General features: G+C 40.2%; 1 protein-coding gene across 1 annotated transcript; it reads right to left on the bottom strand.

Moving 5' to 3' along the window:
* Positions 1 to 391: 391 nt before the first annotated feature.
* chia.1 (chitinase, acidic.1) lies at positions 392 to 9,832 on the bottom strand. Its single transcript, XM_076096820.1, has 11 exons — positions 9,814 to 9,832; positions 8,339 to 8,368; positions 8,024 to 8,228; positions 5,048 to 5,104; positions 4,763 to 4,928; positions 3,657 to 3,781; positions 2,969 to 3,092; positions 2,321 to 2,503; positions 1,375 to 1,491; positions 1,053 to 1,179; positions 392 to 600 (listed from the first exon to the last, which is right to left on the bottom strand). Exons 1-11 carry the CDS (start codon positions 9,830 to 9,832, stop codon positions 392 to 394), a joined length of 1,362 nt encoding a protein of 453 aa, XP_075952935.1.
* Positions 9,833 to 14,098: the final 4,266 nt, after the last annotated feature.

Genomic DNA, 14,098 nt, shown 5'->3' with positions numbered 1-14,098 from the left:
TATGGAGAGACATATAGAAGAATATAATACAGTGGCGTGTGTAATTGTGGAGTGGACACTGATCATGGATGTGTAACTTTCACTTTACACTGGAGTAATCAAACTAAGGATTAATGTAGGGAAGCAGTATAACATTTATTGAATCATGCAATTAAAACTTCACAAGAATAAAAAGGAAACCAGTCACATGATTCATCGTGTCAGTAGATTTTGTTTAATTTGTTGAAAAAAGCCGTGAGCTAGCTGCAAAGAGCAATTTTCTTATTGGTTATTTTTGGTTCCTGTTGTAGCCCAGCGCCACAAGGTTAATCAGCGCATACTGACACTCAGACATAATTCACTGTGTTGGACATTCATAGACTTGGTGTGTGCTCGTAGTTCAGTCTGTGGCTCAGGGCCAGTTGCAGCACTTGCAGGAGTCAAAGTAGATGAGGTTGGGCTGGCAGCGGTGCAGGTACGTGTTTCCCTGGAAGCACTGGAAGTAGGTGTTCTTATCAGCTTCGTTCACATACAGGCCATTGGGGCGGCCACGGCAGAATTCTGCAATGGGGTCCCTGGTGGTGGTGGGGGCTGGGGTGGTGGTGGGCTTTGGGCCGAAACCTGCATATTCACACATGGAGAAAAAAACGTCATAAATGGAATAAAGGCTAAACCAAGCTTCTCTGACAACCGACTAAGAACTACACCAAAACTGAAATACAAATTATTATTAAAAACTTGAAAGGCAATTTTGATTGTTTCAGGGTTCTGGGATTGGGCTATTGATCGATCAATAGATTAGATAAAAATAGTACACTGTAAATTCTAATTAGTTAACCTTCTTAAAGATTGGCCAGTTGGCTTAATAACTAAGAAAAGGTACTTGTTTCACTTAAGTAATGTGTAATAGGTAAAAAATCTGTATAAAGTTCTTGAGACTTTACTTCAAATGTACTCTTGGCTCAGTATGGACTGTTAGGAATTACTATTGCAAACAATAAAATCCTTTCGAGTGAAAAGACATCACAGTGAGTGGAAACAGCTTTGTAAGTTAGCTGAGCTACAGTATTTACCCATTGAGATCCTGAGGTGGTTGACGAGAGGATAAGGTCCAGCCGAGCAGAAGTATCCACCAAAGTCATCCATGTCCAGAGTCCACACATGAGCACCTCCCAGGTTGTTGGCAGTCATAAACTGGACCTACAGGACGAGCGCATCAGAGACAAAAAGGATCACACAGCAGCTACAGGGATATTAAGTAGACCTAGAATGGAAAAAAGGGGAACTGCTCTCCTCCACCAACCTTACTAGAACATTTGATCACAGATCACGTGAGTGGTAATTTGTCCAGTGTCATTATAATGACCATATAATATATAGTATAATAGTGGATACCTTGGAAGAATAGCTGCGCTGGTCATCATAGCCCACCCAGGAACTTCCATAGGTGGCGTAAGGAACCTCCTGTTCAGGGATCCATTCAGCAGTAGCACTGGAGGCGAAGTCACAGATCTGATAACACATAAACATAAGCAGAGTTAGATCAGACACGAACACGGGGCTTTGAGATGGAGATACTCCTACCATCTTTACTGATAGAATCAGTTAAAGGGACAGTGTTTATAATTTAGTGGCATCTAGTGGGGGGGGGGGGTTTGCAGATTGCAATTTAGTTGCTGCAAATAATTTGCCATTGTTGAGCGTCTGAGCCTGCCATAGAGTGGCTGGCTAAGTAATGAAATACTCTTCCATGCCAGTAGGTGGCAGTAGGTAGCGCAATAATGATTTAGTTAATTTAATAAGACAGTAGAATTAAATGAGTAGAACAGCGATGAAGAAATACTTGAAAAGGAGAAATGCAGACTCTGAACTGGGTCTTGGACAACATTCTAACCCAGATGAAAAGCCTCGTATGAGTGGTGGTCAAAAGAAAGAAGAAACGGTGAGCTACATGCAACATGGAGGACTCAGGAGGACCTGCTCCCTCTGTACAATTAGAAGGCCTTTAAAAGCTAACAAACACACGATTCCTAGTCTTATGGCAAAATAGAGAATTATAGGTGATTGTACAATCATATAATGAAAACATAGTTATGAATATTATATTCCCTTTCTGCAAATAGGTCCCCTGAAATGCTTCACACTCGCCCACATTGATTTTATTATTTCAAATTTTGGATGTGTTTAGGTGCTCAGTTGTTTAGCACCATGTTCTTCTTGATCAAATGTAGATGACTACAAGTCATGCTGATGTTGAGTCATGAAGCAGCAATAACCACAATACCTATCGTGTTCTGTATTTAGGCTTTTCAAAGTCAGCTGAACAATGACTGTGCAGTACCTCATAGTAGGCCCAGAAGCCGGCAGTGCGAGTGTAGGGTCCGGCGTCTGCGGGACCGTTAGATGGTGCTCCCAGGCCGGTAGCACCGGTGGTAAGGCGGTAGGTTCGGCCGTAGGTTGGGAAACCCAGCAGCAGCTTCTCGGCTGGTGCTCCCAGAGCCAGCCAGTGAGAGATGGAAGAGTTCTAACAAAAAGGAGATAAATATGACAGCATAAAACTCAGTATTATTGACATTGGATCAGATGCCTCCCTGGAATGTAAAAGGTTTGCCTGTATTGTCGATCCAACTGTGAATAAACTCTGCAGCTTTCAGCTCATAGTTCAGGTTTATAGGTCAAGCAGTGAGGAACACAGATTTCTGTCGAAGGAATTTGTGGAGACCAAATAATAGCTAAAAGGGGAGGGGCTTACATCCACATGCTGGATAGAAAAAAATCTGTTAATGCAGCTTTAAGTGGAAAAGGCTTTCTGAAAACCATATTTAGCGTAGCAATGCTAAATGTTGTTCTCATCAGTGAGATAAAACCTCTTAAACTGCATTTTGGACAATTAATAAACACTAAATAAACACTCAAACTAACAGAACATACTGTCAAAGAGTGTGTCTTGCAGAAGTCCGTCTTGTGTGTGTCTTTGTGTGTGTCTTACGATGTTGTGATGAATGTGTGAGCCGGAGTCCACAGGGCTGCGGTACAGTGGGCTGTTGTGTCCAGTAGCCGCCTCCCAGTGTCCATGGTAGTCATAGGTCATGACATTGATGAAGTCAAGGGAACTGTTGATTTTAAACGGTTTTATTTGAGATCAGCAGAGAAGTTTCACCATTATTGGAGGACGTAGTAAAAAAGTACATGCAATTCATTCAGTTTAACAGTAAAAGCTGTTTCACACCAAGCATGCATCTACGTCCAAAAAATGTACACGGAAATTTAAATATATATATATATAAAAAAAGCTAGCAAACCCCTGCGGAACATTCGTGCAGGGAAACAAAAATAAACAGACAAACTTAGATTTCAGCAAACTTGCAGAAGTTGCAGTAAGTTTACAGCCAACAGCTGGTTAGTTAGCTGATAACTACTAAGGACTGGGAGAAAGGTATAGCAAACCGTTTTTATATTTGAAAAAAAAATGGAACAAGGCAACGCAGACAATTGGCACCAGACCCTGTGCGCATAGTAAAATAGAACATTCCCATACCAATTTTCCGAATTCCTGCATCTCATTTCTTATCGCACTGGTGAGAAACAGCTTTAAAGTGACCTTCCTTTCCACCTAACTAAAGATACTCACTCTTCTGAGCATAAACAGACACTGAGTCCACTGAAATCAAACTCACTCTGCGATCTTATTGACCTCGTAGGCTCTGTCGATGGTGGGAAGGAAAGAAGCCACGTTGGCTGACAGCAGCAGCTGAGTCTTCCTGTTTTCCTTGGCGTCGTCCTCAAAGGCTTTGGAAAGTTCCTGTAGAATGAACCAAAAGAGCTCAGGTCCCCCACATCTGATTGTTTCTGTCCATCTCCTACTACAACACCGCAGGTTTTGATGGAGACATCCCACAGCACTTTGTTTGTTCAGTCACTCAGTGTGTAATTTGTCTTTTTTTAATCGTTTGTCACCTCGTATCAAAAGCTGTAACTAAATGGATTTATATTTTAAAATAATGTTGTCTTGCTCAAAGGTAACATTATACTTACTGGAAAAACAAAGTGATTCATTCTTTACTGATTGGCCCATAGGGGAGACTACACACGTTGTTCACAATGTGTACCATGATTGTAGCCATGCTGCTGACGTGGCTCTATGGACAGCAGTACCAGTCGGCCGCTTGTTGAGGTCTATTGGATTAGATGCCGTTTTTCCAGAGGAAGAAGCCGTCTGACTTTGCTGAACCTCAATAACTTTTCCCGTAGCGCAGCCATGATGTTGACATATCGATGGATTGTTGGTTATTGTTATCACTTTGATGAGCTCCTGACTTGTCATTTAGCTCCACCATCAGCTCAAACTTTTCATTTGTGTAATACTTAAAGTTCCCATATTGTAGATAGTGATGTTTTTTTTTATTATAAAGCATATCTAGATGCTATATAGATATTGCGAACGTTTGAAAAGGCTTAATCAACGGAGAAATGTACACAGTCTGTATTCAGAAACTGTTCCTTTAAACTAGCAGTCAGGACCTCCGTGAGGTTTGTGATGTCACAACGATACAGTCAGCGGTAGAAGTGCTGCTAAGCTCCGTGTATCAACACAATAAGTGAGTCCCCGACTGTAGTGACGCTGTGAAGATGGAGACGGTGCAGATGCTGATGACCGGAGAACACTGACCAATCTGAGCAGGTATGAACATTAAAGCATGTAAACATGTTCTAGTAGAAACCCAAAATACAAGTAGGAACCTGAAAATAACCGTGACATGTCTTCTGTAAGTGTATGACTAACCGTGACCAGCAGAGTGAACCTCTCCTTGTCCTGATGTGGGCTGCCATTGTGTCCAGGATATTCCCAGGCCAAGTTCAGCCCGTCAAAGTTATGGGTGCGGAGGTAACTGATGGCTGACCTGATGAAGGCTGCGCGGCCCTCGGGCCTGCCGACCACGGCGATGAATCTGGTGGGATGTATAAAGACAGATCTCCATTTAATCAACCTCCATTGTTGTGATACAGAGGCAGAGGGAGGTGTCTGACCTCTCAGTTGAATGGGTGTAAAGGACATGGAGGAACTCACGGGCTCAATCCATTGACTGTTCCTCCGACAGACAGAAGAGTCTTCAGAGCAGGATTACTAATAGAGAGAGAGAGACAAACAACATCTTAACTGTAATCACCACATCAATAAACAACACAAAGTTTACACTCAAACCTATACTGATGGCTTTGTACTTCTCCACTTAACTCACTTGCTGATTTGTTTCATTTGTAAACGATAGGACTTACGATGATGGTTCTCTGTTGCAGACTTCTATCTCGGGAGCTGTACAGGAACTTGGGATTGTTTCTGATTCTGACAAACCTTACCTCCACATATGTTTTTAATCTGATTGTAATTTTACCCTGGCCATATTCAACTGTAAGTAATGGCATATTTTACACTTTACATATTATATTCAGCACATACCATATCTTCACTCATTCGCCTGTACTTACTATTTATTGGTTTGGAGTCGCCGACATGCCTTTCGATGAACTCAAATGAATTACCTAGTGGCTATCCATTACATCAAATCAAAAATAAATCAATTTTAATTCCAGGTTGTTAAGCAACAAAATAGGAAAAAAACCAAGGCGGTGAATACTTCAGCAAGGTACTGTACATCCCGTCCTCTCTACACACAACCCCATGGGTGTATTGTTTATCCAGTTCATTCATCGGTACACAGTATATACAGTTGTGTGAAAAAGTGTTTGCCCCCTTCCTGATTTCTTATTTTTTTGCATGTTTGTCACACTTAAATGTTTCAGATCATCAAACAAATTTAAATATTAGACAAAGATAACACAAGTAAACACAAAATGCAGTTTTTAAATGAAGGTTTTTTTTATTAAGGGGGGAAAAAAATCCAAACCTACATGGCCCTGTGTGAAAAAGTGATTGCCCCCTAAACCTAATAACTGGTTGGGCCACCCTTAGCAGCAACAACTGCAATCAAGCGTTTGCGATAACTGGCAATGAGTCTTTTACAGCGCTGTAGAGGAATTTTGGCCCACTCATCTTTGCAGAATTGTTGTAATTCAGCCACATTGGAGGGTTTTCGAGCATGAACCGCCTTTTTAAGGTCATGCCACAGCATCTCAATCGAATTCAGGTCGGGACTTTGACTAGGCCACTCCAAAGTCTTCATTTTGTTTTTCTTAAGCCATTCAGAGGTGGACTTGCTGGTGTGTTTTGGATCATTTCCTGCTGCAGAACCCAAGTGCGCTTCAGCTTGAGGTCACGAACAGATGGCCGGACATTCTCCTGCAGGATTTTTTGGTAGACAGCAGAATTCATGGTTCCATTTACCACAGCAAGTCTTCCATTTCCTGAAGCAGCAAAACAGCCCCAGACCATCACACTACCACCATCATATTTTACTGTTGGTATGATGTTCCTTTTCTGAAATGCCGTGTTACTTTTACGCCAGATGTAATGGGACATACACCTTCCAAAAAGTTCAACTTTTGTCTCGTCAGTCCACAGAGTATTTTCCCAAAAGTCTTGGGGATCATCAAGATGTTTTCTGGCAAAACTGAGACGAGCCTTTATGTTCTTTTTGCTCAGCAGTGGTTTTCGTCTTGGAACTCTGCCATGCAGGCCATTTTTGCCCAGTCTCTTTCTTATGGTGGAGTCATGAACACTGACCTTAAGTGAGGCAAGTGAGGCCTGCAGTTCTTTGGATGTTGTTCTGTGGTCTTTTGTGACCTCTTGGATGAGTCGTCGCTGCGCTCTTGGGGTAATTTTGGTCGGCCGGCCACTCCTGGGAAGGTTCACCACTGTTCCATGTTTTCACCATTTGTGGATAATGGCTCTCACTGTGGTTCGCTGGAGTCCCAAAGCTTTAGAAATGGCTTTGTAACCTTTTCCAGACTGATAGATCTCAATTACTTTGTTTCTCATTTGTTCCTGAATTTCTTTGGATGAAGTCTAGCTTTTGAGGATCTTTTGGTCTACCTCACTTTGTCAGGCAGGTCCTATTTAAGTGATTTCTTGATTGAGAACAGGTGTGGCAGTAATCAGGCCTGGGTGTGGCTAGAGAAATTGAACTCAGCTTTCCAAAGATGTGATAAACCACAGTTAATTTATGTTTTAACAGGGGGGGGCAATCACTTTTTCACACAGGGCCATGTAGGTTTGGATTTTTTTTCCCCCTTAATAATAAAAACCTTCATTTAAAAACTGCATTTTGTGTTTACTTGTGTTATCTTTGTCTAATATTTAAATTTGTTTGATGATCTGAAACATTTAAGTGTGACAAACATGTAAAAAAATAAGAAATCAGGAAGGGGGCAAACACTTTTTCACACAACTGTAGCTATAAGTACTCACCTTTATTATAAGAAATAAGAACGTTTCTGGTCTTTCCAAACAACAGAACTGCCTTGTCAAGTACATTTCGGGGAAATATATTTCCTCCAGGATTACGTTTGTCTTATCATAGAACGAGGAAGTCCACGAGGAAGGAGGTGTTTCTTTGATTCACGCCGATTTATCAATTTGATCTACTGCGTTGTGTCATGTGATCAATACATTGACTTTTACTGAGTTTGTATTGGCCCTTTATTCATAAACAGACATCACTGATATGGTCATTTATCCTCATTAGATACAATCACAGACGCAGTCTGTCAACTGAAGAGATGGAGCAATACTAATGTTAGCCTTGGACTCATGACGGTTTAAACGACCGTGACTAAATTAGCTCTGAATTTGAGAAAACTATTAAGCAGAAGGAGTCTCATGAGGTTTTTCTTTAATATACTTTTATTATGAAAATGTGTTAATGAGGTTGGAAATGTATATAATATCTTGCTTTTTAAAATAGAACATGGTTTTACCTGACGACTCAATATGTTTCTAATGTGTAAAATGTTGGTACTTAAAACAGGATTCCAGGCTGAGAATGGTTCTGGGTCTAAAACCCAGACAGGAGGCCATCTGTGGGAGGGAATGTAATGTAGGTCTTGTTTTGGCTTGAAAATGGATATTAAAGACACGTTCACTCACACATTCTTGAGGTTGTTGAGCCTGCTGTACTGCTGCTCATCATTCCACTCGATGGGGATGATCTGGTTGAAGCTGTTGATGGTGGACAGAGCGTAGATGACGTGTGTGCACAGGAAAGGGTCAATGTTGTCCGGGGTGAATTTGGCACTGCTGGGCCTGTACTGGGCCCAGTTGGTCATGTGGCACACCAGTCTATTGGATGAGGCTGAGGGACGACAGTGGGATAACAGCAATGAGACTTACCTGTGTTTGTTCTGACACTTTGATCGTGACGGTGTGAGGAAAAGTCAATGTCTGTACAAAACTTATGCTTACCAATGTGCAAAACGAGCAGAATGCCCAGAGCTACAAAAACAAACAGAGAAAACAGAAGGAGAGAAGATGTGAGACTTTGGCATTATAGCCATGTGATATATAGAATGTATACATACACGTCCAAGGAAGGAAAAATAGAATGAAACAACAAGCAACTAAAATTAAAGTTGCTGCGAAACAACCAAACCAGAGGACCACATAGACCATTGTTGCTCTATTTTATGGGGGACAGGTGATCTGGAGAAACAGAAGCGGCGTACATGATGAAGACTCATTTGATTGATGCAGCTTTCGTTAGGCGCCTATTCAAGTGTTACAACATTATAATGGAGGTATATGAGGCTATTCCCTTTATGATGGAAGTATATGAGGCCATTCCCATGCTTTATTATGTCTCATAAGTTGTTGCAGCAATTTTTGGGTTGATACCATTTTTGACCATTTAATCCTAGAGGTGACATTGATGTCAAGTTCCACAAAGTAGTCTCACTACAATGAAATGGCTACTATGAGGACTGACTTCATCCCACATGAATACAACTGAGCTCATTGGATCCACAAGAGGCTCAGCTGTCCAGTCAAACCCAATTTATTTAATTCCAAGACTGTTGAGGGGCCGTATGCAAAAATATTTAAATGCACCATTTTAGAAAAACACTTATTTTCTCCCCAGACTGCGTGTGATTATTAATGGGCTCGTCTGTAAAGGAGAGACTCATGGGAACCATAGAACCCATTTTCATTCACATATCTTGAGGTGAGAGGTCAAGGGACCCCTGTGAATATGGCCATTCCAGTTATTTAGCCCCCTTCCGAACAAGCTAGCAGGACATGCTACCAATGGTTTCATTAGATCGAGTAGTTTCATATGATATATACATTCACTAGCTTTAAGACTGAGCCCGCTAAAGCCTCTTTAAAACACTAATGTTGGAGGCAACATTCGATTAGTTCAATTATTTGGTTAATGAATGTGCAAATTTAACAGTAATTATGTAATTTTATTCATTTGAGAGCAATTTTATTACTTAATATCAAATATCTGCGAGATTACAATCTAGGATATGACTTGATTAGATAGTTATGTAATATAGTAACACATTTTAACAAAGTAACATAGATACATTTAGAATTTGTAAAACATGAGATCAACAAGATTAATAACGGTTGAACAATACAATATTAAGCAGAAATTAGCCCAGCTCAAAATAGTTAGAATAGCGATTTCAGAATAATTTCTAAACGGCTTAATTCAGTTATGACTGAATGATGAAACAAATCACTGAATCAATGCGAGTGAATGAATTAAAGAGAAGAGATCTTCCTACGTCTCTCCTGGAGTTTTTGAAAAATGTAAACTATATCTGTATAAAGTTATTGGCATCTTATATGTATATGTATGTGTGTGTGTCTTTGTGTGTCCATAACTGGTAAACGGAATTAAACTCATGAAATGTGTAACTGGTTACTGTAACCTGTTAGGAGTTTCCCCATTGTGCTCTCTGAAGATCCAACCAATCTGATTCAGCAGTGAACCTGTGAATGATCACAAAACATCCACATGAGATGATGGTAAAACACATGAACAACAAAAGCAGATATCGTTCAGCTACTGCTGATACAATTATTATGTTAACTTTATCTTTGCTCATTTGTTTTCTATATTTCATAGATATGTAATTAAACAGCATTTTTTTCTCAGACAGAATAAATAAAGACATCACTTTAAACAGATGTATTGACATTTAGCACTATTCTTTAACATATGCAAAACAATTTAATGATTATTAAACAAAACTATTCCATAAGTTAGTCAATAATGAAAATAATTCTCAGTTGTCGGCCTACAGCTGCTAATAATAGCTGTACAATGTAAGCATTCTTCTCCTTTTTTAAAATAGAAGATGTAATTGTTTGCACCTGAACACATGAAGCAACTTGCAGCTAAATGCAAGTTGTATACGACACAAATGCAAACATGCCGATGATCTCATTACCTTTCTTCAGGAGGAGGCGAAGCAGAGGCGAAGCAGAGTCTACAGCTCGGTGGCATCGGGTCAGATTTATATGACTCATAGTCGGTAGCAAAGTGCAGCTGATAAGGGCCGGCGGTGGTGGGAGTCTCGCTGACGTGCACAATAACTCCACTTCCTGTTAAGACTGGGCTAATTAGACATGCTGGGAAATGCGCTATCAGTTCAATTACTACATCAAAGCTCCTGTGGTGATGTGAAGTGTGATCAATGTGCAAGAATCAGTGAGTAATGATCACTGGGTTTTGTTCAGTGTTTGGACCGAGGCAACCCCTCTATGTGGACGGGATTATTGGAATACTTTGTGCAATCAAATCAGATTTTGTTGACTTTCAATTAGCTCCATTGTCAAACTTTTCCTTTTCTATATCTACACATTTTAAACCTCTTAAACAGCTGTTGGACCATTAATCATTGGTCCAATGACACCAACAGGAATTGATGCAAACGTCAGTAACAGGATGGTCTCACATAGCCAGGCCTTTCTGCATAGAGCTGTATCATCGCTGAGAAAAGCTCTTGGGCGCACTAAGCACAAGATGTTGCCTTTGCAAAACAGATAGTGGAAGTGGAGAAGAAGACTTATACCCACAGTCTACATCCACTGAGTCAGAGGTGTGACATTAGGATGGCACTGTCAATAAAATCCCGGTTCTATTTAATTTAACCCTATTTTCTCACTGAACATTTTTGTACAATGTATTTTGTCAATTTTCTAGAGTAAACACACATAATATCGTCAAAACCTGCTTAGAATATATATGTAGTGTGGAACTACTCGGAAATTTGCTGTGGAAATGTATGGTCCTCACATTAGGATAGCTAATAACTTTGCCGATCCCCTGACCTTTGAACACACTTTGATCCATAGCAAGCTTTCTGTTCCTTAGATCAGTCTAACCTCAGCAGCCCTTCTGCCTCCAACACCAACCTCAGGGGCCTTGACCTGGTTGGTGTGTTAGTAGTTGTTGTTTTTTGTGAACTGGGCTTATGGCCTTCACTGTCTCTTTAATTGTATCTTAAAGAGTTGCCTGTTACATACCGTTACATTTGTATGTATATGTCATATGTCGATAAAATAGAGAATGTCTGACAAGTAAATTTGGTTCCCTGAGAATCAGAGATATCTTGCCAGCACAGGTGTTTTATAGGTAAACTATAGAGCATCTTATCCTGTTGAAATTTTAAAAAAATGTAATGGAGTAAAGTGCTAGTCTTTTTACTCAGAGAACCAAGGTCAAAATGTAACCAGACGAACTGTCAGGCGGCATGCCAATGCGGTAAACTTGCATTCTCTCTAGTGTCCATCAGGGGGCGATATGGGATATATGGGAAGTTAATCCATTGACACAACTGTGAATGTAATAAATACACACGTTACGCAAATACAATCCCAAAGTGTTTATTTGAAATCAAATTTACAAGTAGCACCCTCCCTCCCACCCCTCCCTCACATCTCCATTCAATCACAATTATGAAAAAGCCCAAGGGCTGCATTATCCAGTGCATTCAGCCAAGCCATAGGAAACAGACTCGCTGTTACCACCTTAAGTGAGTGATGACACCAGTCAGTCCGCCAGAACATTCAGCAGCTGGGCTCAGAGACACGGTGACATGACTGTATGGCTCCTCAATGAATACTAAAGGCATTGGGAAAAAACTTTGTACACAGTAAAACACAATAAACAGGACATCATTCAACGGTTCTGAAAGCATCTCCACCTTCTGCTCTAGTGCAGAGATGAAGCAGGTGTGTGAGGCTCAGCATTTCTGAGTGAAAGACAGTGGTGGTGATTTCTCGTATATTGGTCGAACCCAAATGTAAACCTCAGTTCAAGATCATGAAACTAATAATCATGACTGTCTACAGCTAATAGATAAAGTGTTATTCTAGGTGTACGTGTTTTGACATTTGTGATATTTTGCCTATTATATCACCAGGCCTTGGCATGTAGTTGATGGGTAAGGGATTGGACATTCCTTTAACCAGCAATTTGGGTTGTTGGGTTTTTTCCTGCAGGGTCTTAAAACTTTGATACATACAAAATCATTTCATACAAAATGATCTTTCCTAGTTTGCGTAATATATTGGTTTTTCTTTTACCCAAACTAATGTAAATGAAATGATATTGTAAGAGAAAAAGTATAAAGCATGTCATGAAGAGTTACATTTCCTGACAAAATAGAGAACATCAATCAAGTATTCATCCTTAGTCATCATTCATGAAGGCAAAACAAGTAAAACTAAAGTAACACAAAAAGGTTTTGGTTGTCCGAACCATTGAAATATTTAGGCTTGTGAGTTCCTTTGGATCACCAATTAAACTCACAAGCTTGTTCACACAATGATTCTGTCATTTTGAAAACATTTATTTAGTCTTCTTGAGTGAGTGTAAGAATAACCTATCCATACAGAGCACAGACCAAACTGCTGAATCTGTATCTTCAGGATAGATCCTGTGGTTTCTACTGTGATTCAACAACTCCTGATGCTTTGGCTTTGGAGCAGTTGACCTGAAACAGTTACTAGTTTTTTCCAGAGCTTTCAACTCTCCCTAAGACTGTTTCCAGGGCCAAGACTGAACCTTCATGCTGTATGTTGTTAAGATTTGAGATAGCCTGATATAGTGGGAACTAAAACATGGCTGTTATAACAGAGAACAATGCTGACCAGACCTGACCAGGACAGGAGAACTGTGAGGAATGAGTGACAGACTGAATGCGCACACTAGAGGTCATATCCTTCCTGTAAACTGCAGTGAACCGGACATGTTACGTAAGAGCTGATAGATGCTGACAGGATTACAATGAGAGCGATATATGACACTGTTAACTATTCTCTGATAACTCTTTCATCTCTAGCGGTGGCTAATCCGTTTCATGTTAATAATCTACCAGCATAAAAGCAGCTGCAATAAACCCGATTAACACTGAACAGAGGCGTTTTTACATCGTTTCAAACAGTGCAGGCACAACAAAATGTGAGCAAATAATGAAATACTCCTTTCATTCATCCAATTTGACAAACCCCAAAATGAGACATAAGAAATATAAAATGTAAACATTAATTTGGACTGGTGACGTTTTTATGTAGCTTTCCATAATTACAGCTAAGACAAAACACAAGCAAGCATAAAGACATTAGCAGGAGCTGAAAATCCATGATAAAAAGTTATTCAGTGCTTCAATGAGTGACTGACTCTGTGTTCACGCTGTGAGCAACAAGACATAAGTTCAACAATGGGGTGCTGCTTTTTAGGGGAGTTGTGGAAAAACAAGGCAATGTTGTATCCTGACACAAATGCTTACATGGACAATGATGACTTTCATGTTAACAGTGTACAGAATTTGAAGTGTACATGATAAGCTGCATTATGAAATTCCATGTTTTTCACAATTTGGGGAACAGGCACTTTACAATTGACCCTTTGCTAAGCACCGCCCCCTGCTGCTACGCTAAGCTGTCCGAGCCACCATGGAGCCCACCCTGTCACTAACTGCACACCCTTGAAGGATTTGTTCATCTTTATAAAAACCTAAAGTGATTTCAGAGAGAATCTGCGTTTGAAGGAAATATCCAGGAGCCAATAAAAAAGTGTAAACGTGAACCATCACATCACCTGCTGATGGAGACAGAAGACAATGAAATGAAGGAACAACTCTGTTCCTGTAAAGCGGGGTAGATATTTATTCACTGTTACAATCATTTAAAAAGCTAAAGCAGCAT

This window comes from Anarhichas minor, unplaced genomic scaffold (genome assembly GCF_050575085.1).
Source record: "Anarhichas minor isolate MPS153535 unplaced genomic scaffold, ASM5057508v1 ptg000023l, whole genome shotgun sequence".
In the NCBI taxonomy this organism is placed as follows: domain Eukaryota; kingdom Metazoa; phylum Chordata; class Actinopteri; order Perciformes; family Anarhichadidae; genus Anarhichas; species Anarhichas minor.
Note: the sequence above shows the minus strand (reverse complement) of the source record. Positions and strands in the feature narration are given on the sequence as shown.